At 42.8% G+C, this 25,392-nt stretch overlaps 1 protein-coding gene across 2 annotated transcripts in view; it reads right to left on the minus strand.

Moving 5' to 3' along the window:
- The window catches only part of smurf1 (SMAD specific E3 ubiquitin protein ligase 1), a 118,192-nt gene that overhangs the window by 40,285 nt on the left and 52,515 nt on the right, over positions 1–25,392 (minus strand). For both annotated transcript variants that reach the window (XM_086000322.1, XM_086000321.1), the window contains exons 2-4: positions 10,297–10,335; positions 6,461–6,569; positions 546–679 (exon numbers count right to left, since the gene is read on the minus strand). In XM_086000322.1, the coding sequence (XP_085856448.1) occupies positions 546–679; positions 6,461–6,569; positions 10,297–10,335 (282 nt within the window). The remainder of the gene's footprint in view (positions 1–545; positions 680–6,460; positions 6,570–10,296; positions 10,336–25,392) is intronic.

The raw sequence follows: 25,392 nt of genomic DNA on the forward strand, positions 1-25,392 counted from the left end.
TCTAGTCATTGATATTATTGCTGTTTGTGGGACCCCGCTGTTCAAAAATTGACTGCCACTTTTACCCACATTACAACAGTGACTAGATGTCAAAAAACAAAAACTTCATTGGCTGTGAAGTGGTTTGGGACATTGAGATCGTGAAAGGTGTTATATAAACTCAAGTTCTTTCTTTTATTATTTTTAAACAGACCCACCTTTCTCTTCCAAAGAAATTCCATTACAACTTGGTCACCATCACAAAACCTGTGTCAGCAGGAGAAAATGTACAGTCCATTGCCACTTTCCAATTGCTGACACACTTTTAGCGAGGATTTACACAGTTAAGCATTTTTCTATCCTCTCCGCCACTGAATATGCCACAATCCCAAAGTTCCCAACCTAACATATTACCCAGGAGCAGATGAAGTTTATCCCAGGAGTACCACACTATTGAGTGTGCCGGAAAAGTTTGGAAATTAAACCCACAAACAATTCATTAGTTAATCCTTGCTTATACATTAGCTCTACTGCTAAAAAATAAAATCAAGAAACAGACTACATACAGCCAGTGTCCTTTAGCCTACTGATGGCATTTGATAGCAGCCGAACACAGCCCAGGAAGCCAGCTCCCTGTTTCTTATGTATTTTCTTGTGATTCCATATGCTTATAGTAATTGAATCTGCTTTTCCAATGTACCTGAAAAGGAAGAAGTTACAAGTATTAAGACAAACGTAGCACCACAAACAACTTTTAAGATACCGAAACTGCCCCCAAAGATCCCTAATAGTTCTCCTCTGTAATTGACAGACTTATTACATGTTAACTAGTGCTGTGGGGGAGAGTTTGGTATTGGGAGGGGCACTAGGATAAAGCATCAGAGAGGAGATACAAGGTGCACAGAGTACTAGGAGAGATAAATAGGAGGAATCAGACAGGGGAAACGCAAGGAAGACTAAGATGAGTTTGGAATGCATGTGGGTAAATGCATGGTGTGCTGCAGACACAAGTAGCAACATGGGATTACGATATAGTGGCAATAACGGAGATGGCTCAAACAAGGGGATGAATAGGCATTTAATATTCCTGGTTACAATGTATTCAGGCAAGATGGGGGGGGGGGGAAAAGGGGAAGAACAGGGTGGAGTTGGTGGCAGTATTGATCAAAGATACTTGTACAGCACTAGAAAGGGATAATGTACTTGAGGGTTCAAAGACACAATTTTGTTTGGTTAGAATTAAGGAATAGAGGAGCTATTACACTGCTGGGTGTACACTACAACCCACCAAGTACAGGAAACTTTGCGATATCTGGCACCGACGGGACCGAGCTGCTGCCGATCTATCAAAACTTCCGGATAGACCAGCGCTAATGTTGAAGGATACGGAGGTTTTCATCTCCGTATCTGACAACAAACACTGTTGCTTAGCAACAGCTTGTAAACACTCAGCCCGTACCTTGGAAGCGTCTCTGAAGCTGTTGCTAAGCTACAGAGACGCTTTCCAGAGCCTGACTGTTAAAAAAAAAAAGCTAGAAGACAAAAAACCTAACCAAAATGGCTGCTGATTTCTGCCGTTAGATCGAGGTTTCCGGACATACAACCTCCGGATAAACCAAAGTTTCCTGTAGTGGGAAGGAGATAGAGGAGCAAATTTGCAGGCAAATTGCAGAAAGATGCAAGAACTTTATAGTAGTGATAATGGGGGACTTCAATTATCCTAATATAGACTGGGATAGTAACAGTGTAAAAGCAAAGAGTGGGGGGTGGGGGGGAATTCTTGAAATGTGTAGAAGAGAACTTTGTTGATCAGTACGTTTGCAGTCCAATAAGGAAGCAGTGCTGGATCTAGTTCTGGGTAATGAAGTGGGGCAAATGGAGCATGTTTCAGTGGGGGAACATTTAGGAAGCAGTGATCACAATATTAGGATTAGAGTAGTTATGGACAAGGACAAATCAAATGCGAAAATACTCAACTGGAGGAGGGCTAATTTCACGGAGTTGAAAAGGGATCTGGCCCAGGTGGACTGGAATCCAAGATTGGCAGGTAAATAGTAAATGAGCAATGGGAGGCCTTCAAAGAGGGGGGTACAGATGAGACACATTCCCACGAGGGGGAAAGGAAAGGCATCCAAAGCTAGAGCTCCCCGAGTGACTAAAGTTACAGAGGTTAAAATGAAACAGAAAAAGGCTTATGATAGATGTCAGGTTCATTATTCAGCCAAGAACCAAGCTGAATACAAAAAAAGTACAGGGAAGAACTGAGAAAGGAAATAAGAGGGGCAAAGAGAGTGTATGAGGATAGAGTGTCAGGTAACATAAAAGGCAACCCAAAAGTCTTTTATAAGCATGTAAATAGTAAAAGGGTAGCCAAAGTGGGGCCATTCAGGGACCAAAAAGGAGATTTTCTTGTGGAGGCAGAGGGCATGGCTGAGGTACTAAGTGAATATTTTGCATCTGTTTTCTCTAGGGAAGAGGATGCTGCCAATGCAGCAGTAAAGGAGGAGGCAGTAGCGATATTGGATAGGATAAAAATAAAGGAAGTACTTAAAAGGTTGGCAGCGCTCAAAGAAGAAAAGTCACCCGGTCCGGATGAGATGCATCCTAGGTTGCTAAGGGAAGTAAAGGTGTAAATTGCGGAGGATCTCCCAATCCTCCTTAGATATGGGAGTGGTGTCAGAGGACTGGAGGATTGCAAATGTTATACCCCTGTTCAAAAAAGGGGAGAGGGATAAACCTGGCAACTATAGGCTAGTCAGCCCAACGTCAGTGGTGGGGAAACTTTTAGAGACAATAATTCGGGACAAAATTAATTGACACTTGGAAAAATATGGGTTAATAAATGAAAGTCAACACAGATTTGTTAAACTTGTTTGACTAACTTGATTGAGTTATTTGATGCAGTAATGGAGAGGGTTGATGAAGGTAGTGCAGTTGATGTTGTGTATATGGACTTTCAACAGGCATCTGATAAAGTACCACATAATAGACTAGTTAGTAAAATTGAATTCATGGGATTAAAGGGGCAGTGGCTTCGTGGATACAAAATTGGCTAAGGGACAGAAAGCAGAGAGTAGAGGTGAACAGTTGTTTTTTTCAAGACTGGAGGAAAGTGTAGTGGTGTTCCCCAGGGATCAGTGTTGGGACCACTGCTCTTTTTGATATATATATTAATGATCTGGACTTGGGTATACAGGGCATAATTTCAAAGTATGCAGATGGCGTAAAACCCAGAAATGTAGTAAACAGCGAGGGAGACTTTAGGAGGACATAGGCAGACTGGTGAAATGGACAGACACATGGCAGATGAGATATAATGCAGAGAAGTGTGAAGTGATTCATTTTGATAGGGAGAATGAGGAGAGACAATATCAACTCAATGTTAATGAGGGTGCTGGAACAGAGAGATCGAGGGGTGTACATACACAAGTCTTTGAAGGGCAAGTTGAATAGGCTGTTAAGAATGGCATATGGGATCCTTGACTTTACAAAGAGAGACATAGGGCTGGATTTTCTCAAGAGAGAAGAGTTGGAGGCGGGGACTGCTGCTTGTCGGGTCTCAGTCCCGCCTCCATCATCTTCTGGCCAACCAGCGGGATTTTCCCGATTGACCTTGTTAAGCCCGCCCTGCGGGCTCAGCAGGCCAATTAGGGGGAAGTCACTGACCGAACACGTCAACGTCTGATGTGCCATCTGTCAAGACTTCTTGAAAGAAGAAATGTCAGCGTTTGTCAGCTCTGTGAAGCTGTCAAACACTGACATTCTCTGTAGTTTGATGAGTCCTTGTGTTCAGGACTCATCAAACCTTTCAACTTTGTAGATTTCAGATGACTGTTGGTTCGGAGGATCCAACAGCCAGTCTGCGAAATTGACAAGGAAGACGTTGGGACTCCCGATCCAGAGCGGATGAAGGCTGTAGGCAGAAACCAAGGTAAGTGAACATTTTTAAAACATAACACCCACCTTACATACTTACCACTCCACACTTGCACCCATCACTCACCTCTACATCTTACTTTCAGGTCCCTCCAACCCCCGCAGGCCTCCTATTCGACTCCTCCAACCCGGTGGGGTTCTCAGAGGTCAGGAAGCCTTCACCTAAAAATATAAAATAGGACTAATCCTTTTTTCTGCCTGTTAACTACCTGTTAACGGGCAGTTAAAAGGATTTAATCATTTCCCGCCTCGAGGAGATGGGACCCAAAGCAGCACATCTTCCCACCTCCTGGCAAAAGGGCACGGAGGCGGGATGGGGGCGGGTTTGCCATCCGCCCCCACTTTCTGCTACTTTACCAGCAGTCCCGCCTCCTCGAGGCTGAGAAAATCCAGCCCATAGACTACAGAAGCAAGGAAGTTATGAACCTTTATAAATCACTGGTTAAGCCCCAGCTAGAGTACTGTGACCAATTCTGGGCACCACACTTTATGAAGGATGTCAAATCCTTGGAGAGGTTGCAGAGGAGATTTACTAGAATGGTACCAGAGATGAAACACTTGAGTTATGTGGAGAGACTAGAGAAACTGGGGCTATTCTCCTTAGAGCAGAGAAGCTTAAGGGGAGATTTGATAGAGGTGTTCAAAATCATGAAGGGTTTTGATGAGAGTAAATAAGGAGAAACGGTTTCCAGTGCCAGAAGGGTTGGTAACCAGAGGACACAGATTTAAGGTAATGGGCAAAAGAACCAGAGACGACATGTGGAAAAAAAATTTATGGAGTGAGTTATGATGATCTGGAATGCACTGCCTGAAAGGGTGGTGGAATCAGATTCAATAGTAACTTTCAAAAGTAAGCAGAGGACATAAAACCCTGAAATGTAGTAAACAGCGAGGAAGACTTCAGGAGGACATAGACTGGTGAAGTGGTGTATCATGTTGAGTGGTGTATCACGTGGAGTGGTGTATCACAGGGAATTGGATAATACTTGAAAGGGAAAAATTTGCAGGGCTATGGGGAAAGAGCAGTGGAGTGGGATCAAATGGATAGCTCTTTCAAAGAGCCGGCACATGAACGATGAGCCGAGTTGTCTCCTTCTGTGCTGCATCATTCTATGGCATGCAAGACAGTCTAGTTGCGTATAAACATAATCTTTTCAAATCACAGAACAAGCCATATTCACAAACACTGAAAGTGACTTCACTTTTATTTGAAGTTTATATTCACTTCTAGCTGCACCATAACAGAACTTGAAGCCATCATCAGCCATGTTAGTGCACAGGATTGATACTGACAACATCAAGTCACAGTAAGATCGTTCCCATCATCTGGTAGCAAGCTTCAGAGATGGTAACTGAAATAATTAAAGACGAATATCAAGAATTAAAAAGTACTAGGTGAACACTGGTTAAAGACACAACATGTGAATCTACACCTTGCCACTGTGTTCTTTAGAATAGCAATTTAATGATACTTAATAGTCAAAAACATTTCAGGGTAATAATGTGGATCAGACATGGGTTCTACACTGAACATGCTGATCATCTTCAATGTTGACAAGACCTGAAAGCAGAAACTTGGCAAAAAAATGTGTTTTGTTACTTGGCGGACTTTTTAAAAGCGCAGTATTTGAAGTATCACATACGTTTGACAATCAGAAATATGCAAAAATCTAAAAATAACTCACTTAATGTGCCTTGACACTATAATATCTGATTAAATAACAACATTTTTGAAGTCACTTGTCAAAATCATGTATCCAGAAGCAGCTAGAGGCATCTGGTTTTATCTAGTTTAGGTCCAATACCAATTAACATTGTCAAATTTTTCAATTCTACTAAACAGCACACAAATAGATTTTGTTGACTGGTCGACAGAACTCAAAAATCGGGCAACAAGCTAAGCTCGAGAGAATCAATCTCTAATGACTTCATGTAGGTGTCTGCACTGCATAACTCCGACATTCTTGGTTGGGAAGCACACTTTCTTATAGCACAAGGCAAAATAAATGTTAAGTGAGGAAGCATAAGCTCATGAATTTTAACAATTCTATGATGGAGGAAGGTGGAACAAAGGGAGCAGGGGTCTAATCTGATCATTCTGGACCAGTAATTTTATTCCCACAAAGCAACTATATCCTATATTATGAAAATACCCAATTAAAAAAAAATCATGATAATAGAATGAAAATAGACAAAATGTAAACCCAGATAATGTCATACTACATCAGTCACCTATTACAAGAACAGCCACTCTCCGTTAGTACGTATCCAAATAAGCAAGTATAGCATTGTCACAACTAAATTTTACTTTTAGAAGTTCTACATCAATTAGGAATTTACCATTTTGCGTAGATGAAGGACAATCCCTTCAGATTCAAACACTCGGGTGCATTTTTTTAAATTGCTGTACTTATTTTAAAAAATTGTTTGTGATTTTAAAATAGTTAAACCACACTAAAAGTCCTTTAAAGCATAATGAACAAACGCCAAGAATTACAATACACTCCAAAAGTAAAATGATAGCTACAGATTCAACTGCACTCACAAGTCATAGTGTTGGTTCCATTTTGGATCAAGCGTGTTTTTCACCGTGTCTGTCGAGTGACACTGTCCTGAGCCATCTACAATAATTTTGGCAAAAGGGTCAGGTAATCCTATGCAAGGCAAAAAAATGAGTCTTATTTAAAACAGGTAAACTGCTATATCATAATTGAAGTGAAAAATAGCTGAATTTCCCATTTCAGATTCAAAATAATCAGGCAACACTTCAAATAGTTGAAAACTGCATTCCTGACCAAAATACACAACACGAAATCTAAAGTCTGCATTGACCGCAATCATACATAATTTTGATTTCACGACTATTAGACCCCACTCTAAAATTATAAATCCAAATGTTGATCACGACATAGAAAATTGCAATGAATTTTGTGTGCTGTGTACATTAAAAAAAATCCCTTTTTGCTCCATTAGGTTTTAATCTCATTTTAAATTACTCTTAAGCAAACTAGATTTCTGGATTCCAGCAGAGATATAAGGGATGATTCGGTGATGGCGTTCACAGAGCACACCCACACATTGCTGAATTAGGCAAATAGATACAAGTGCTGGATTCAAGAGGCATCGATATCACCAGGCCAAAGTTTCCCCCTGCCCAATTATTTTGGCGACCATGCCCAAGCATGTACAGGCCCCATTAAAGCTCCCGATTGTAGTCAACCCTATTCCACTTTTTTTTTTTGTGCTCCTCAGTCCTTTAGCATTACTCAACAGTTTAAAACTGGGACTTATTGGTTTCCTTGCTCTAGTCTTTAGACTTGTTCAGGCAGAGGGAACAAAGGCAAATGCATCTGGCGCCAGCTTGAACGTCATACCCAGATGTAACTACTTAGGAGCCTCTAACAAAACCTGCTTGTATTGTCTACGCTTCACTGAGGTGGCTTTAACCAAGTTATACCATTTACTCGAGGCAGACTTCCAGACAAAATCTACCACAGGGGTGGCTATGCTTGTTGCTATGAAGGTTGCCAAAGTTTTGAATTTTTACACGACTGGATTGTTCCAGGCCACCACTGGTGACATTTAGCACAATAGTCAGTCTTCAGTCCAGTGGTGCATCAAGCAAGTCACAGAAACGTCGTTTTGTCAGGGGGCATTCTTTTGTTGCTTTCACCATATAAAGGAGGCAACAGCAGAAGAGGCTGCAGCATTTTCACCCGGTAAGTCCAGGGCCTCACTGATCGCAAACATGTAGATATCAGGCCACTAACAACCACCTCTAGGCACGTATAAATAGTAAAGGCTTCCATTCCATCAATGTGCAAATGATGCCGACCGCAGCAACAGAATAATGCACAATACCCTGTCAGCAGCCACGATTCTTCCATTTTGTGGCATTCCACCGTTTAAAAGAACAGAATAGTTGGAAAGTGCTCAGGGACCGAGGTCACCCTTGCAGCTGAGGAATAGATCAGCCATGATCTAATTAAACAGAGGAGCAGGCTCGGGGGGGGGGGCAAGAGAACCAAGAGGCTCAGCCTTGAGAAGGAAAAGGGAAAATGTAGAAATGGGGGAAGCGGACGTGCAGCCAGGAAGACTGGTACGCCATTAAAATCTGTAAAAATGACCCTGCATGAACAGCCCTATGGTCCTCAGGATATACTGGCACCATGAACAACCTGCTCTGCCTAATCCTCACTACCTCAGCGCCTTTGTTGCACCAACAACATTAACATGTCCCTTCTGGCAATAAATCTACGGCAACCAGTTAATTTTTCTACTTCTATTTAGCATATACCTGCTTCGTGTTTTGCTTCGCCAGTGCTTGGTGCAGCACAGCAATTCCTACCTAATCTTTTGCGCTTTCTAAATGCTATTCAGTGGGAGGAGCAACTGTGGTGGGAGCTTGCTGCTCCTCATTGGAGACCTCTTGTGACACAGCTGTGGCACTGTACCTCATTGTGCTGGGTCTCAAGAGGACCCTACAACTACTGCCAGCACTTTGGGCCTTGTGCTGGCTGACTGATTCTGCCAGTCACCTGCCACAGTTACAGCCGAAATGGGTGGATCTAGCATCACCCAGAGAGGTAACTATGTGTCTTTTCTGGATCTATCCCAGTTGTTGGGTGCCTTTCACAAATCACTGGGATCTATATTTGGGACAGACCCTTGGACCTCAGTTAGGAGTGTGGAGTCCCACATCAAGCCACTTCCCTAGCCTTTGCAACCAAGAACTGAGCCTCCTGTAAATTCAAAACCAGGATCTCAATAGGCAAAATAACATCTTTAACAAGGAAAACTACATCTGCGTTTTGAACCACTATCCTCAGGGGCTTCCCTGCAGATGGCTGTAAAGTTGCCATGAGCTGCATGATGGATTGCAAGTAAGCTGTACCCTCGCGTATGACATAATAGATATCGGAGCTGAACTTATGCAAATTCTCAGACATACCATGCAAGGACCTTGAACGTTCTCAAAGGGGTGCATGAAGTGCTTCCATTTATTAATGAGATCCCCTGTGTACATAGCCTCTTTCAAAAGGTACAGATCTATGGGTCCTGCAGTACAGAATGTCTAACCCTAGCCTTCATGTCACTCCTCCTTTGTGCTTTCTGATTACCCTGTGGTGTATGTTTCTGAGCTGGTGCTTGTGCAGTCAGAAGTGCTTGATGGGTGCTCAAGTGACGTGCCGGCTTTCTGCTCATCACTGGTGGCAGGTATGGCATTTTGGGAGGCCCTACGCAAAGAGAAAAGAATGGTTAGCATGGTGCGTATTACTAATGGTTCTGCACAAGGGTAGTACAGCGAGTGCCATGCTGCTCCTGGACAGGTCATTGAGTGAGTGAATTTGAAGGGTAAGCAAGTAGAAAAAGTTGGAGAATACTTGCCTTACTGGCCTGGGACAAAACCACCAAGCTCTCCCTTGCCCACACCCTTAAGGGCCTCCACCCCAATAATTTCCTGAGCTGCCTCCTCATGGCGGGTCAGACAATGCAGGTTGGCAGGGCCACCGCCATTGTGGTTTCACACACTGTGGTTGTGTGCAGCCTCCACCTTTAAAAGCAGACAAAACATAAGCTTTCAGCACATGGGTCTAACCCGAGTGGCACGCCTGTGCCCAGCCTTCATTCCATCTTGTGTGAATGGATGACTGCACAGCATGCAAGTAGTTTAAGGTGGCATTTTCACTTAGGGGCATAACATACAGCAGTTAAGTGTGCCATTCGAAGCCTTTTCCATGCCAGCCACATTCAGGCTGAAGCATCACAAATATGGAGGTTTTGACATGCAAGATGCGAGCGGTTATGCTAGTGTTTTCCATGGTCATTGCTGGTGCTGCACCATGTTGGGGGCTTGGAGCCTGTGCCATGCATAGTATGGGCATAGATTTAATTTGAGTTGAGTTTTCAACCTGTAGGCAATCTTACCTTGGCACATTTCCTCATACCAGAGAATTGCTTCCTCATCTGCTCCCACGTCCATAGGTCGTGGGAGACAACAATGACTTTACCGGCCACCTCTTGCCATGCATACTGCACATCTGGTTGCATAAGAGGGATCACCTCTGCCTGAAATATGCCAATCCTCCTCTATCTTGCCTCTTCCAACAGATTGTGCAAAGTCTCCTCACCAAAGATGGCAGTTCTGCCCATGACCTTTAGCAACATCCCATCTTTGGAGCACTAGTTGGCCACAGCAAAAAGTAATGGTTGCACAGAGCAACAGCTGACAATGCTGAATCCAGCGAGGTTTGCGCCCCACTCCCCTTGAGCGATTATTGCCGGCACACAGTGATTCTGGGGCCCAGATTTGCCAGGATTGAGGAATCAGCCCTCTATTCTTCAGAAACAGAGTTATAGAAACCAAAGTTTAATACTTACTGAAGAAATCCTTCTTAGCCAGATTTTTTGCACACAACACTGGAAGACAAAAATATGAGATTTAATGTCACATTTTTTCCTTCAAACTTTCTCCCCTTTTCCAAAAATACAGACTCATGTCAAGGTACAGATCCACAGGCACCAGCAACCTTCCAATCTCTTTCTGAAGTGGTGATTGTGTGTGTGAACGGCAAGGACCAGCAACAAGCTGATGTAAATAATAGAGCAGTTTGAAAATCAATTTCATTGTGTGTGTTTTGTTTAACAGATTTCATTTAAATGCATAAAAAGGTATTTCAATCATTTCTATCCGTGCAATATAATTGAAGACTCCCGCAGAAACTGGACTGAGACCTGACTGGTCCGGCAAGTCTGCATTGCACCACTTGGTGTCACTAAATAATTACATTTACAGCACTCGGAAAACAAGAAATAAAAGCAACAGGCCAGCTGGCTTCCAAACTGAAACTGCACAACCATTTATCAGAAGAAGTCACTGTAGAAGTTCAAAACAGTTGGATGATTCATTGCTGAAATGTTACTAAATTGGGTCATTATAAATAGAAGTAATTTTGATTTGGGGGAAGTATTTACACACAACCTCATATCTCAAACCTGTATCGCTATCATGTTCACATCGTTATTCCGAATATAATTCTGTAAATAAAGCAGAATCCCACATGAAATAGGACTAACTTTTTAGAGTGCTTAAAACTAAGGTCCACAAAATACTAATTTTTTTTTTAATTCATTGATGGGATGTGGGCGTCGCTGGCTAGGCCTGCATTTAGTGCCCATCCCTAATTGCCCTTGAGAAGATGGTGGTGAGCCGCCTTCTTGAACCGCTGCAGTCCATATGGTGTAGGTACACACACAATGCTGTTAGGAAGGGAGTTCCAGGATTTTGGCCCAGCGACAGTGAAGGAACGGCGATACAGGTCCAAGTCAGGATGGTGTGTGGCTTGGAGGGGAACTTGTAGGTGGTGATGTTCCCATGCGTCTGTTGCCCTTGTCCTTCTAAGTGGTAGATGTCGCGGGTTTGGAAGGTGCTGTTGAAGGAGCTTTGGCGAGTTGCTGCAGTGCATCTTGTAGATGGTACACACTGCAGCCACAGTGCACCGGTGGTGGAGGGAGTGAATGTTGAAGGTGGTGGATGGAGTGCCAATCAAGTGGGCTGCTTTATCCTGAATGGTGTTGAGCTTCTTGAGTGTTGTTGGAGTTGCACTCATCCAGGCAAGTGGAGAGTATTCCATCACATTCCTGACTTGTGCCTTGTAGATGGTGGAAAGGCTTTGGGGAGTCAGGAGGTGAGACGCTCGCCGCAGAATTCCCAGCCTCTGGCCTGCTCTTGTAGCCACAGTATTTATATGGCTGGTCCAGTTCAGTTTCTGATCAATGGTAACCCCCCAGGATGTTGATAGTGGGGAATTCAGCGATGGTATGCCATTGAATGTCAAGGGGAGATGGTTAGAGTCTCGCTTGTTGGAGATGGTCATTGCCTGGCACTTGTGTGGTGCGAATGTTACTTGCCACTTGTCAGCCCAAGTCTGAATGTTGTCCAGGTCTTGCTGCATATGGACACGGACTGCGTCAGTAACTGACGAGTCTCGAATGGTGAACAGTGTGCAATCATCAGCGAACAGTCCCACTTCTGACCTTATGATGGAGGGAAGGTCATTGATGAAACAGCTGAAGATGGTTCGGCCTAGGACACTGCCCTGAGGAACTCCTGCAGTGGTGTCATGTGATTGAGATGAATGACCTCCAACAACCACAGCCAACTTCCTTTGTGCTAGGTATGATTCCAACCAATGGAGAGTTTTCCCCTTGATTCCCATTGACTTCAGTTTTGCTAGGGCTCCTTGATGCCACACTCGATCAAATGCTGCCTTGATGTCAAGGGCAGTCACTCTCACCTCACCTCTTGAGTTCAGCTCTTTTGTCCATGTTTGGACCAAGGCTGTAATGAGGTCAGGAGCTGAGTGGCCCTGGCGGAACCCAAACTGGGCGTCAGTTAGCAGGTTATTGCTGAGTAAGTGCCGCTTGATAGCACTGTCGACGACACCTTCCATCACTTTGCTGATGATTGAGAGTAGACTGATGGGACAGTAATTGGCCGGGTCGGATTTGTCTTGCTTTTTGTAGACAGGACATACTTGGGCAATTTTTCACATTGCCGGGTAGATGCCAGTGTTGTAGCTGTACTGGAACAGCTTGGCTAGGGGCGCAGCTAGTTCTGGAGCACAAGTCTTCAGTACTATTGCCGGAATGTTGTCAGGGCCCATAGCCTTTGCAGTATCCAGTGTCTTCAGCCGTTTCTTGACATCATGTGGAGTGAATTGAATGGGCTGAAGACTGGCATCTGTGATGCTGGGGACCTCAGGAGGAGGCCGAGATAGATCATGCTGTGTGCAAATTGCCTATATTACAGGGACTACACTTCAAAAGTACTTCATTGGTTATAAAGTGCTTTATGACGTCCCATGGTCATGAAAGGTACTATATAAATGCAAATTCTTTTATTCATTTTTAAATTTAATTCTTATTCATATGATTGTGTTTTTACTTAAAAGAAAACTACAAGCACATTATTGCCACAGTGCAATCATTTGTGCATTAAACTGCACACAATGGGAAATTTCACAAATTAATCTGCTGAGATTGCATTCCAGTGTTGGAAAATGCATATGTGGATATCAACTGAAAACAGGATTGCACTCCGCTGTAATCCCTTCTACAGCTGAATAGACTTCTGAAACTCACTGTCTAAGCGCTCACATGACAAATGGTCACTTGGGCAAGGTACCAGCTGATCAGAGAGTCAGCGTGGATTTGTGACGAGTAGGTCATGTCTGACTAACCTAGCTGAAATCTTTGAGGAGGTCATTAACATGGTGGATAGGGGAGTGTCTCTGGATAACGTCATTGTGGACTTCCAGAAGGCATTTGAGAAGGTTCCACACAAAAGATTGGTAGCAAAAATGAGAGTGCACAAAATTGGAGGTAGCCTTGTGACATGCACTGGTAATTGGTTTGGAGATAGGAGACAGAGAGTGGCGATGAAGGGCCTGTTCTCCAGTGGGACGTGACAAGTGGTGTTCCCTGGGAATCTGCACTGGGACCTCAGCTTTTCACCATATACAGTATATTAATGACAGCAATGAAGGAAGAGAGTTGTATAGCCAAGTTTTCAGATGACATGGCGTTAGAAGGCACAGTAAGTGAGTGGGCAGAACTATAGCAAGTGGAGTTCAATGTGGGGAAGTGTGAGGTTATCCACTTTGGGTCTGAGAAAAACAAATCAGAATATTATGTTGATGGTGAAAGACTAGAAGCTGTGGAGGAACAAAGGGATTTAGATGTTCTTGCACACAAATTACTAAAAGCTAGTGCACAGGTACAAAAAATAATCAAAAAGGCTAATGGAATGCTGGCCTTTATCTCAAAGGGGTTGGAATACAAGAGTGAGAAATTGTTGCTTCAGTTGTACAGAGCCTTGGGCAGACGCCATCTGCAGTATGCATTGGGCAAAGAACCTCAGGAAAGATATATTGACCTTGGGAGGGGTACACCGCATATTCACCAAAATTATACCAGGGTTTAAAGCATTCAATTATATGGACAGGTTGCATAAATGTGGCTTGTATTCCCTTGAGCTTAGAGGTTGAAGGGTGATCTAATCGAGGTGTTTAAAATGATTTGATAGATAGAAACAGAGAACTACTTTCTCTGGTGGGGAAACCCAGAGCAAGGGCATAATCTTAAAATTAAAGCTAGGCCAGTTGGAGTGAAATCAGGCAGCACTTTTCACACAAAAGGTAGTGGAAATCTTGACACCCCCCCCCCCCCCCCCCCCGCCCCCGCGCCCCCCCCCCCCCCGCCAGCGGTGGATACTGGGTCAACATAAACATTCAAGACTGAGAGCAATAGATTTTTGTTGGGAAAGGATATCAAAGGATATGGAACAAAGGCGGGTAAATGGAGTGAAGTACAGATTAGCCAATGATCTAACTGAATGGCAGAACAGGCTCAAGGGGCTGAATGGCCGACTTCTGTTCCTATGTAACAGAGTTAGCCTAACAGCTGTTAAACATTAGCCCAGTAAGAGTGAGTAGCTTCAGGCGAGGATGTGAGGGGAGAACATTTGGAGAGGAAAGGTGGTAAAATTTAATGAAGTTAAGCATGTAGTTTTTGGGAGGTGGTACAGTACAGTGATGTTGAGTATTCAGCACTCACATTCAGTGCAATGGATACAGGATTGAGTCTTACTCTGCTCAGTTTCTGATCTAAGCCATTTCAACTGGGATGCTTCTAACATCTCTTCACAGAGGAAAGCAAAATTGGAGAGAATTCATGTATGAGAAGTCACTGCCTCTTCCTGAAAGCATTTATACCAAACTCTCAGCCACGAGTGTTAGCCTAGGTGGGCAAAAACAAATTTACCCAAAATACCTCTCAAAAATAAAGCAGGATTTTTCAGGGGAAGGGCAGGTCATCATGGAAACCGAGTCACTTTAGCAATTAGAGCAAATCACAAAAGGTAAAATGGCATCACAACATTGATCAAATCAGTCTTCTTTCATATTCTAAGTTATAAATATTGGTCTCTGAAAATTGTTTTAGCTATTCGTCCACATACCTTAACAGTCCATTTCTGATTTCCAGTTAATCAAATTGTAGCATTTTGCAACCACTTTATTCCCCTTCCTCGCCAGAGGAGAAAGTCTAATGATGTATTGAGTGGAGGCTAAATAACACAAGGCACTGCGCGAGTATGGCATGTTGGAGCTCATGAAGTGGCAGGACACAACTTTGCTTTTGATCTCTTTGCAACACAGAGAGAAGTATAAAGCAGAAGCTGGAAGCTTCTCTGTGCGGAACGGAGGAATGCAAAATCTGCAATCAATCTGATTAAAGGGCAACATTAGCAGAGGTTTGAAAGAAGTCTGCACACTACTCCACTCCAATAAAGGAAGAAAGGCAGAATATATCAACTTTGACGGGCTGTTAATGTAAAATCCAGATTAGAAATTGCAAGAATATTTAAGGAGAAGCATTGATGCATTTAAGGGGTAGCTGGATAAACACGAGGGAGAAAGGAATAGAAGGATATGTTGATGGGGCTACAAGGGTGGGAGAAGGCTCGTGTGGAGCACAAACACTGGCATGGGCTTGTTGGGTCGAATGGCCTGTTTCTCTGCTGTAAATACTATATAATATTTAGAGAATACAAGAATACATAAAAATGCAACTTTAAATGGAAATGTGGAACTGGAGAGCTGGACAACAGAATGAGAGACGGATGGTTTATAATTAGTGTTATGAATAGTTGAACTACTATGAATACTTGATGGACATTATGCATGTTTATAACTGTATGAAGGGTAGGGCTGGTAGTATTATTCTAAATATTTCTACTGAAAACATTTATTAAACGCTGAAATAGTGTACTATTTTGGTACAACAGATGCATAAAAGTGTGGTGAACGTGGAACGAGACCCTCATCTGGAAAATCAGGAGAAGGAAAAATAATGAAAAACAAACCAGAATTGTAAAAATGAGCAACGCCCCTTTACCCTTTAGGTCAGCTTATTCAGACATATATAGGTGGACTCACAGCACGATTAACTGGAAGAACATATTTTTAAAAATCGGTGTGGCAGAGGGCATGGGTCAGAGTTTTGGGTTAGCTGAAGTTTGTGACGGGTTTGGTCAAAGTTCATAGTCTGAAGTCTTCCTGGAGATTGGCTTTGGGGTTTGCTGGGGGACCTAGCTGGACAGTTATAATGTGTAAACTACCTGGGATTCTGAACACTAATCAGCTTGCTGCTTGCGAGCCACAAATGAACAGTGACTTGATGGTTCGGGGTCAGATCGGAGTTTCGTGAATGACATCTAGTTCTGTCCAGTATCAGTCAGCCTGGTCAAATCCTGGCTAGCTTCAGAAGTCCTCACCCCAGAATTTGTAAATTTGGCATTCAGGGAAACAGAAGTCACTTTACCAGTTAAAATGGCGAGATAACGTGACTGTGAAATGAATACAAAACTTGCAGATCTCTTTTTAAGTGCGAGTTGGCTCAATGGCAGCACTGTTGCTGATGAGTCAGGAGGTTGTAGGTTCAATCTCCACTCCAGGTCTTGAGCACATAAACTAGGATGATACTTAAGTGCAGTACTGAGAGAGTGCTGGACATTAAACCTTGTTCAGGTGGCTGCAAAGGATCCTAATCTTATTGGAAGTAGAGCAGGGGTGTTCTCCCAGTGCCCTAGTCAATATTTATCTTCAACCAACTTAACCAAAACAATTTATCGCGTGACATCTCATTTGCCGTTTGTGGGACCTTGCTTAAGACCAACTGTCTGCTGCATTTGTCTACAGAAGTGACTGTACTTCAGAAGTAATTCATTGGTTGTGCAGTGCTTTGGGATATCTGAGGGCATGAAGAGCAATTACTCGGTAAATAGTTCCTCTGTTGCAGGAGCAACTGCGCCATTCGAAGTACTGTAAAGCTGGTTTTGTATTAAAAAGAACCATCACTGATGAAACAGTCAAGTTTCATATTTCATAATTCATGTGATAAATTAGTGTTCACAAATTGACAAGATCCAAAATACCGACAACCACAAGAATGCTTCCTCTTTTCGAAACGGATGACAAAATCCCATCATGTTTGCTAAAATCCCCAAATTAAGGTGACCCACAGCTTCTTGCAGATAGTCAAAGCACAAGCAATTCTAAACATGCTCACTTTTGAAGAAACCCAGTGACACTTCTAAAGTCGATTTTAATATAATGAAACATTCTGAAACATCAATTGACAAGATAAGTGTCAGTGGACTGGCCTGTAACAAATCATCACAATTACTACAATCACTTTGAACACCAATATTTAAAGGATATACAAAAATTGAATTGCCATTTCTTGATGCAACAAAACTAGACAGAACATATATCATTTTCCATTTGTCACAAAATTTTTCATACACAAGGAAAGATTATGGCCCTGAATTTCCGACCCCTACGGTTGCGTACGAGGTGTGTACACGCCCGTAGGGGCCGCGCAAGTTCCGGGTTTAGGCATGCGAAGCGCATGCGTTGAAACCCAGAACTTGCAATGTCAAGAATTCTCTTGACAGATCATCCACATGCCCAAGAAAAGTGCCTCTGTGGGTGGAGAGTTGCGCTATTTGCTCAGCTTCCGCCCGCTGAAAGGCCATAGAATTCTTACGCCTGGTAAAAGGCATAAGGCCTGCTTTTACCAGCATAAGAGTTTTTTAAAAATAAATTAAAAACCCTGCCCAATAAGGCAAAGTTATATTAAGCCCTGTTAAAACATATTTTAAAACATTTCAAAAAATTAAATTTTTGTTTAACATTTAATTAAATGCCATTTTAATTAATGTTATATTTGTAATATTTTTTCTTTATTTATTTCAGTGTGTTGGTGCATTTTTGCAGTCATCCCCATTCATACTTTTGACAGTTCCAGGCATACGGAACGGTCAAAAGTATGAATGGGGATTCCCTTTTTCCATTGGTTGAAGCGGGCCCACGTGATCCCAGGGGCGCTTCGAACCGCATGCTCCCCTGGGATACGTGGGCCTCTGCGCATTTCGAAGAGGAGAGGCCCAGGATTGGAAGCCTCGGTATCTGCGGAACCAGCAGGTAGGTTCGTAGAATTTTTTCTAATCGGAGGCATCCGCTCGCAGAAAGCCTCTGGTCGGAAATTCAGGGCCTATATTTTTATTCACTGAACAGCTATGAGATATTCTTTAAGTCCATGAAAATTAATGGCCTTCGGATAGAAGGCCAGGGTTTATGAAGTATAAAATGAAGTCAATCTTATTTGCTTCCAGTGAACATCTCCAGTACACTAGCTATATTCTATGGTAAAATATGTAAATCTGTATTCTTTGTGGAGATGCGTGCACTTGCATGTTTTAGAATGACAACTGCAATTAGTCACTGTTCTGCAGGTTGCATTCTCACTCTGCTGGAGTTGGTTCAGCCTGAATGATGTTTTGGAGAAACTACATGGTTCACAACACCTCCAAAAGATATTTCTGATGCCACAAAGTCAAGTGACAGCCAGTACCAGTGCACAGTTGCCAAGATCACAAAGTAGCACAATGCAATTAATGGTGTTAAACTCTATTTATTATTTTGGTGTCTTAGAATTCTTCCTGAAAAATTCCTCAGAATGTAAGCACTGAAATCACAGCACAAAATAAATATTTGTGTTCATTAGATTCAAGTTCTCTGCATTCTACAGCAATGAACACACCTGTGTAAATATGGAAATATATGCATACTTTAACAAGTACTTCATATAAATCTTGTGAAAATGTCAACATTGTTATTATATAGAACATAAAATTATTATACAAATATTGTCTGTACTAAGCTACATATAAAATATTGGCCTGAAGATTCAAGGAGCGAGTACAAATCATACCCTAAGGGCAATTAAGATTTGAGGAAAAATATTTAACCTTATACCATGAAAATTGTAGTAAATAACTTGATTTTATCCTTGAACCAACTAACATTTTATCCCAATGTTGCCTACAATTTGCAAACTTTACTTCATTCTATTGTCCAGATTTCAATTACTGATGAAAATTACGCACGTGACCAATATCTCTTTATAATCAATGGAAAAAAACTGTTTACATTGGATTTCACCTCAACCAAAGTTGGGGAGGCTACTTAGAATGATCATTTTTTTCCCTGGTGGAGAACTAAAATAAAAAGTTTACAGGGCACTAACTTCCTCCCCTCTAAAGAATTCCAGTGGAAACTCAAATTGTCCCCTTCCAGTCCAAAAATGCAATGCATCCATCTATTTATTTATATAAAAGTTTTGAAAATGTCTATCCACTCTAGACATCATGCTTTTTGTAAAAAATTGTTAACTGAAAAATCTTAAAAGGTATACAAAGAGAGAAAGAAGCAGTTCTTTCCTGCTGTTTTTGCAGACCTTCGGATACCTGGAGAGGTTGCTGAGCTAACAAGGAGAGAAGCTAAGCAGCTGCTAATCTAGACAAACTTCAGAAAGCAATTATTATCCTCTAATTAACCTCGGGTCTTCCTTTGACCACTTCCCCACAGGTAGTACCCAGGTACTTGCCTTAAGGACAGGCCAGGTTAGAAGCTAAATATTACAACCAGACTTCAGGCTACCCATGAGAAACGCCCACACACAAAAAAGCTCGCATAAAATAAAAACAAAAAATGCTCTAAATACGTCGTTTAATGCAGATGGGATCCTTTGGCACAACAGATAATTAGCGTATAAAAGGAGGGTGTGGAAGGGTATAATTCAACTCAGACCGAACGAATTACAGTCTGCAACTTTACCCACAGTATACATATCACGTGCTTGCTGAAAGCCAGAGAATATCTATTGCGCTATACATAACCAGATATTGTGAAGTTTTTCTCATCTACTTTGCGGGGAGGAGGGGGGGGGGGGGGGGGGGGGTCAGGAATTAATTTTAAAGAAGCAGGTTTAAATGAATTAAATAGCCTTTTCTTGTTCACTTGCTTTCTTAGATTCTAATGAATCATGGAACCCAAGATTTCAAATAGCTTTGTGCCAACAACTTGCATTTATATAGCACCTTTAACATAGAAAATGAGCCAAGGTGCTTCATAGATGTAATCAATAAAAATGGATGCCATGCCAAAGACGAGGTGACCAAAAGCTTGATCAAAGAGGTGGGTTTTGAGGGGGATCTTTAAAAGGAGCTAGAGAGAGATGGAATTCCAAAGCATGCAACCTTGACAGCTGAAGGCACAGCCATCAATGGTGGCCTAAAGAGAGGGGTAGGATACACAAAAGGCCAGAGTCGGAGGAACGGAGAGCTCGGGGGGGGAATTACAGGGCAAACGAATGGATGAGAGTTTCAGCAGATGATGGGCAGGGGTTATGGAGATGGAGAGGATATGGGGTCAGAATCTCAGGTCGGGTTAAATAGGGCGCGGAGGTTGCAAACAATCTGCTTCGACCCGAGACAGCAGCCAGGGATGGGGTGAAACCAAAGGCAAGGGTACAGAGGCTGTGGAAGGGGCCATAAATGATGGCTTCAGTCTTCTCAATGTTTAACTGGAGGAAATTGTGGCTCATCCACGCCTATGTTCGAAAAGTTGTCTGACAACAAAGAGGCATTGGAAGGGTCAAAATACAGAGTCAGGAGGTAGAGCGAGGGGACATCAGCGTCATGTGGAAGCTAACCCCATATCTTCAGATGATGTCACCAAGTGGCAGCATGTAGATGAGAATGAAGGGGTGGCCAAGAATCATTATCATCTTCTTCTTAGGCAGTCCCTCGGAACCGAGGATGACTTGCTTCCACACTAAAAATGAGTTCTCAGGTGACTGATGAGTCCAATGCGGGACCTACAGTCTCTGTCACAGGTGGGGCAGACGGTGGTTGAAGGGGCGGGTGGGTGGGGTGCTTGGGTTGACGTGCGCTCCTTACGCTGTTTGCGCTTGGCTTCCGCTTGTTCCCGGCGAAGAGACTCGAGGTGTTCGACGCCACTTTGTGCGGTCTTGGGCCAGGAATTCCCAGGTGTTGTAGGGGATGTTGCACTTTTTCCAAGGAGGCTTTGAGGGTGTCCTTGAAGCGTTTCCTCTGCCCACCTGGGCTCTCCTGCCATGTTGGAGCTCCAAGTAGGGCGCTTGTTTTGGGAGTCTCGTATCGGACATGCGGACAATGTGACCCGTCCATCGGAGATGATCGAGCGTGGTCAAAGCGTCGATGCTAGGGATGTTGGCCTGAGCGAGAACACGGACGTTGGTGCGCCTATCCTGCCAATGGATTTGCAGGATCTTGCAGAGGCAGCGTTGGTGGTACCTCTCCAGTGCTTTGAGGTGCCTCCTGTACATGGTTCATGTCTCTGAAGCATACAGGAGGGCGGGAATCACTATTACTCTGTAGACTATGAGCTTGGTGCCGGGTTTGAGGTCCTGGTCTTCAAACACTCTCTTCCTCAGGCGACTGAAGGCTACACTGGCACACTGAAGGCAGTGTTGGACTTCATCATCGACGTCTGCCCTTGTTGACAGTAGACCCTTAGCGGACTCCAAAGGTAACGATGCGAGGCATGAAGATAAGCCATTGCTGGAGATGCACTGGTTATGATTGAATAGGCATGGATTGATCCAAGCAGGGGCAGCACCACCAAGCTAACAATGGAGGAGAGGAGTTGGAGGAGGATGGCGTAGTCAAAGGCTCTAGAAAGATCTAGGAAGACAAGGAGGGAAATGCACCATGCTCCCAGTCAGAGGATGTCAGTTTTTACTTTGATTTGGGCCGTTTTAGAGCTGTGGCAGGTGCGGGAACCTGATTTGAGATATTCAAACTTGGAGTGGTGAGAAAGAGAGGCATGGAGTTGGGAACAACAACACATTCAAAGACTGGGGAGAAGAAAGGGAGGTTGGAGACGGAACGGCAGTTTGCAAGAACAGAGGGGTCATGGGTGAGTCTTTTTGAAGAGATGGTGGTTTTGAAAGAGAGGGTGGGTCTCATGGATAAGATGAGCTTGGAGAGGGCATGAGGGGAGATGGGAGAGAAACCTGGGGGGGAGGTTTGACTTGATGAGCATGGGAAAGTGGGGAAGCAGCATAGGCAGCTGAACAGATGGTCTCAATCTTAGTATCAAAGAGCTCCTCGCATTTGTTGGAGGCGAGGGTGATGGTGGCAAGCAAGAGGGGTTTAAGGAACTGGTTGGTAACAGATAAAAGAAACCAGGTTATCACTGCTCTCCAGGATGATCCTGGGGTAGTGGGAAGTTGTCATTGAGGACACCGAGGTCCAATAGTGTTCGATGTGATCTAGCCAGAACAGGTGATGGATGCCGAACTAGTTGTGCACCAGATACACTCAAGGCTGCACCCCTTGGGCTTGAGGGAGTGAAGATGGAAACCATACCAGAACCAATTATCAGGATAGGAGACTCTCAAGATTAATTCAAAGTTGTAAAATTTTTATTGCTATATTAAAAAACAACTCTTTCAGGTTATGTTACTGTAGGGAAGATTAAAGCCCACGTGAGCTCACAACAGACCCATTCAAATGATTTTTCTATTGAATGTGAAGCATCATATATAATCAGTATGGGCTTAAATATGGAGCTCCATGATAAATCAAGTTTAAGGTGCAAATTGTTCAGCTGGGATTTTGCACATTTTAAACTATTCTTTGTCTACAAGTGGTTTACGATTGCTAATGAAGTAATCCAACATATGGATCAAGGTTAGTTTTTTTTTAAATGGGTCACAGAGGTCAATTATAGAATGGGTTTATTCTAAAGTAAGTCTTCTGTAATACACAAGTGACCTAATTAGACACAGTTAGAAGGACAGAGGTTACCGAAGACTGATTATGCAGTAACTCAAAGTTGTGAAAGCAAAGATCATGAAGTTCATCAATGCCATCTGAACCAAGATTTGAGTGCTGCTTTATAATTGTGCATGGTATGTATTAACAATGGTTTCAAACTTTTCTGTTTCGGGTACATCCTGCATAAATTGACAAATTCCTGAAAGACAATTACCCAAATGAAAACCGTGCCATCAGTGCAGAAAATGTTTATAAATATGTAGCAAAAGAAATAATTTGTTTTGTCAACACGTACAGAAACACGAGGACACATGGGTGGAAAACGGTAGGATCCGGGGGTCCCAGTTTTAAAATCTATGTATTATAATACATTAACTTTAGGTCTTACTTGTGTATTTATTCTGTTTTGGTCTTTTTGTGCCGATGGCGAGAAATAGGGCAGACACCACTTGCTGGTGCTCTTATGTCAGTAATGAGTGATTGTCTTTCCACAAGAAAATTCAAAAATAACTGCTAATTGCCAGGAAATGCTACATGCAGGATATATCAGAGTGCATGAATAATGCCTTCTGAATGTTTATGGATCGAAAACGAGAACAGAAAAAAAATGAACATTTTCTTTATAATTTTCATTCCCTCCGCACTACGTAACTCACGACAGTTACCTAGCCCAACAGTAACAGAAGCTAGAAATCCGTATAGCACAATAGCTGCTATTCTATAGTGAGAATATATCATTCAGTGACCATGCAATCTAGCCACTGGCTCCTACAAAATCAAAATGCTTTTGAGTTTTTTTTTCCATCCATTTTTCCCCCCTCGGTTAATTAAAATTGCTAATGTCCAAAATAAGAATTTAAACTGAATTAAAAATTCTAAAAAATTACATTTTTCACCTAGAAAAATAACTAAATTTGTGCAGTGAATTATTTTTTGTGCTTTTTAATGCCTCCTTTTAATTTTTTTACCTGAAGGTCTCCATCTCTCCCAAAAGCCTGGGCTTGGCCTTGATATTTTTGCCCAGCGGTGACTCTAAGCTGAACGTGGATTGTGCACTTTGACATGTGCTGTGCAGCTAATTTCCCAGGATGCATCTGTGCTCCGTCAATTGTCCTGATGGGATATTTTTCCATTATTCCTAGCACTTTCCGTCCTGTCATTTCTCGACAAATAATTTTGAAAAGCGCAACAAATCACAAACGATTTACTGAAGTAACAGTTAGAGGTGTGTGGTGTGTCTTGTGTATATCCTTGACATGCGTGTGTGCCCTTGGTGCGCGTGAAAGAAAACTGATGGGCTTCTGGTGCCACAGCTGTTGTAGTTTTTGTGTTCCATATAAAAAAAAATTAACTGAAGGGGAGCGCAAGAGAATGAGATGAGAGAGAGAGTGTGCTTTTTTAAAAATCTGACTTCAATTAAAAATACTAGTTCAATTTTGAAACCAATTATCTCAGCTGTATTTTGCTGACAGTAAAAGTCAATGCATAAAAATCACATAAACCTGCGAGAGATTAAAATTTCCAATAACAGGGAGCAAGAGTCAGTGAAAAAGAAAGTCTGACTGTTTAGTTCCTCGTTCAATTTGATTTTTTTTTTTTTTTTTAAGTTGAATTTTAAAAACAAACAAAACTTTGAGGGAAATCAATAGAAAAGGGTACAAATGGCAAGGGAGGAAGGAAATTGTTTGAGAATGATGGGGCCTCTGGCCCCTTGCCACCCACCCTTGGGGGAACCAAGTTTGGGGGGGGGGGGGGGGGGGAGGCTGGAGATGAAGGAGAGGAGAGAATATGGGAGTTGACTGGGTGTTTCAAAGAGAAGTAGGGGTAATGATGGGAGCGAGCAGCTGCTAAGAAAGGAAATGGGTCGTGGGAAGGCGATGGGGTAAGGGATGTGTTTGGACCAACCGAGTGGGGGAAGCACGAGTGAGGGGATAAGGAGGAAGTTGCTGAGGACCTTTCCCCCCCCCACCAGCCCAAATGCAGCCTGCAGCCATTCGTGGCTCCTTTGTCCACATTAGCACGACACACCACCAAAGTGAAACAGAAGATAGAAAGGGAAGCAAAATCAGGCAAGGAAAGAGATACAGCAAAGAGAAAGGGAGAGACAGAATCAAAAGTAGAGAGATAGGGAGAGAAACACCACAAGACAGCAGAGACAAGCAAAAGAATGAACAAATTCCCCAACTTACTTTGTGCAAATTGACTGGTAATTTATTAAAAGCAACAAATCACTTAACTGAACGATTCCTATTGCCTCAAATATTGTTGAACAGGTAGGAAAATTACTGAGCAACATGGATATCAGAAAACTACCAAGGAAGAATGAGCAAATCAAAGAAGCATCTCAACACTATCAACTTACCCCGACTTATTTTACTGATTGACATCTCTGAAAATGATTTCCCGCCATCCCCAAGACCTTTCAGCAATCATATTGGTTCATCTTTCAGCCTACACCATTCCTAAACTCTTCCTTTGATTCTCTCCATGACATCTATTTTATTTTTCACTCATAGGTCTATCTCCAGCCTAGGGTGGCAGTAGCGTCATGCTTTTACAAGTCCTCTAGGTATTTTTTTTAATATTTAATTTAAACATTTTTTAAAAAACAGCCCCCTCCCTCAGTGTTCACACTGCTGCTGGGGACTCGAGCAGTTTCTACTGCCAGTGCCATCATGGCCCACTTCGCGACTGCTGCAGCCCCTTCCGACTGCCAGTGATGTCCAACAACCCATTTGTGGTACTGT

Source organism: Somniosus microcephalus, chromosome 11 (genome assembly GCF_052327205.1).
Source record: "Somniosus microcephalus isolate GS21.2 chromosome 11, FLI_Smic_1.0, whole genome shotgun sequence".
Lineage (NCBI taxonomy): Eukaryota > Metazoa > Chordata > Chondrichthyes > Squaliformes > Somniosidae > Somniosus > Somniosus microcephalus.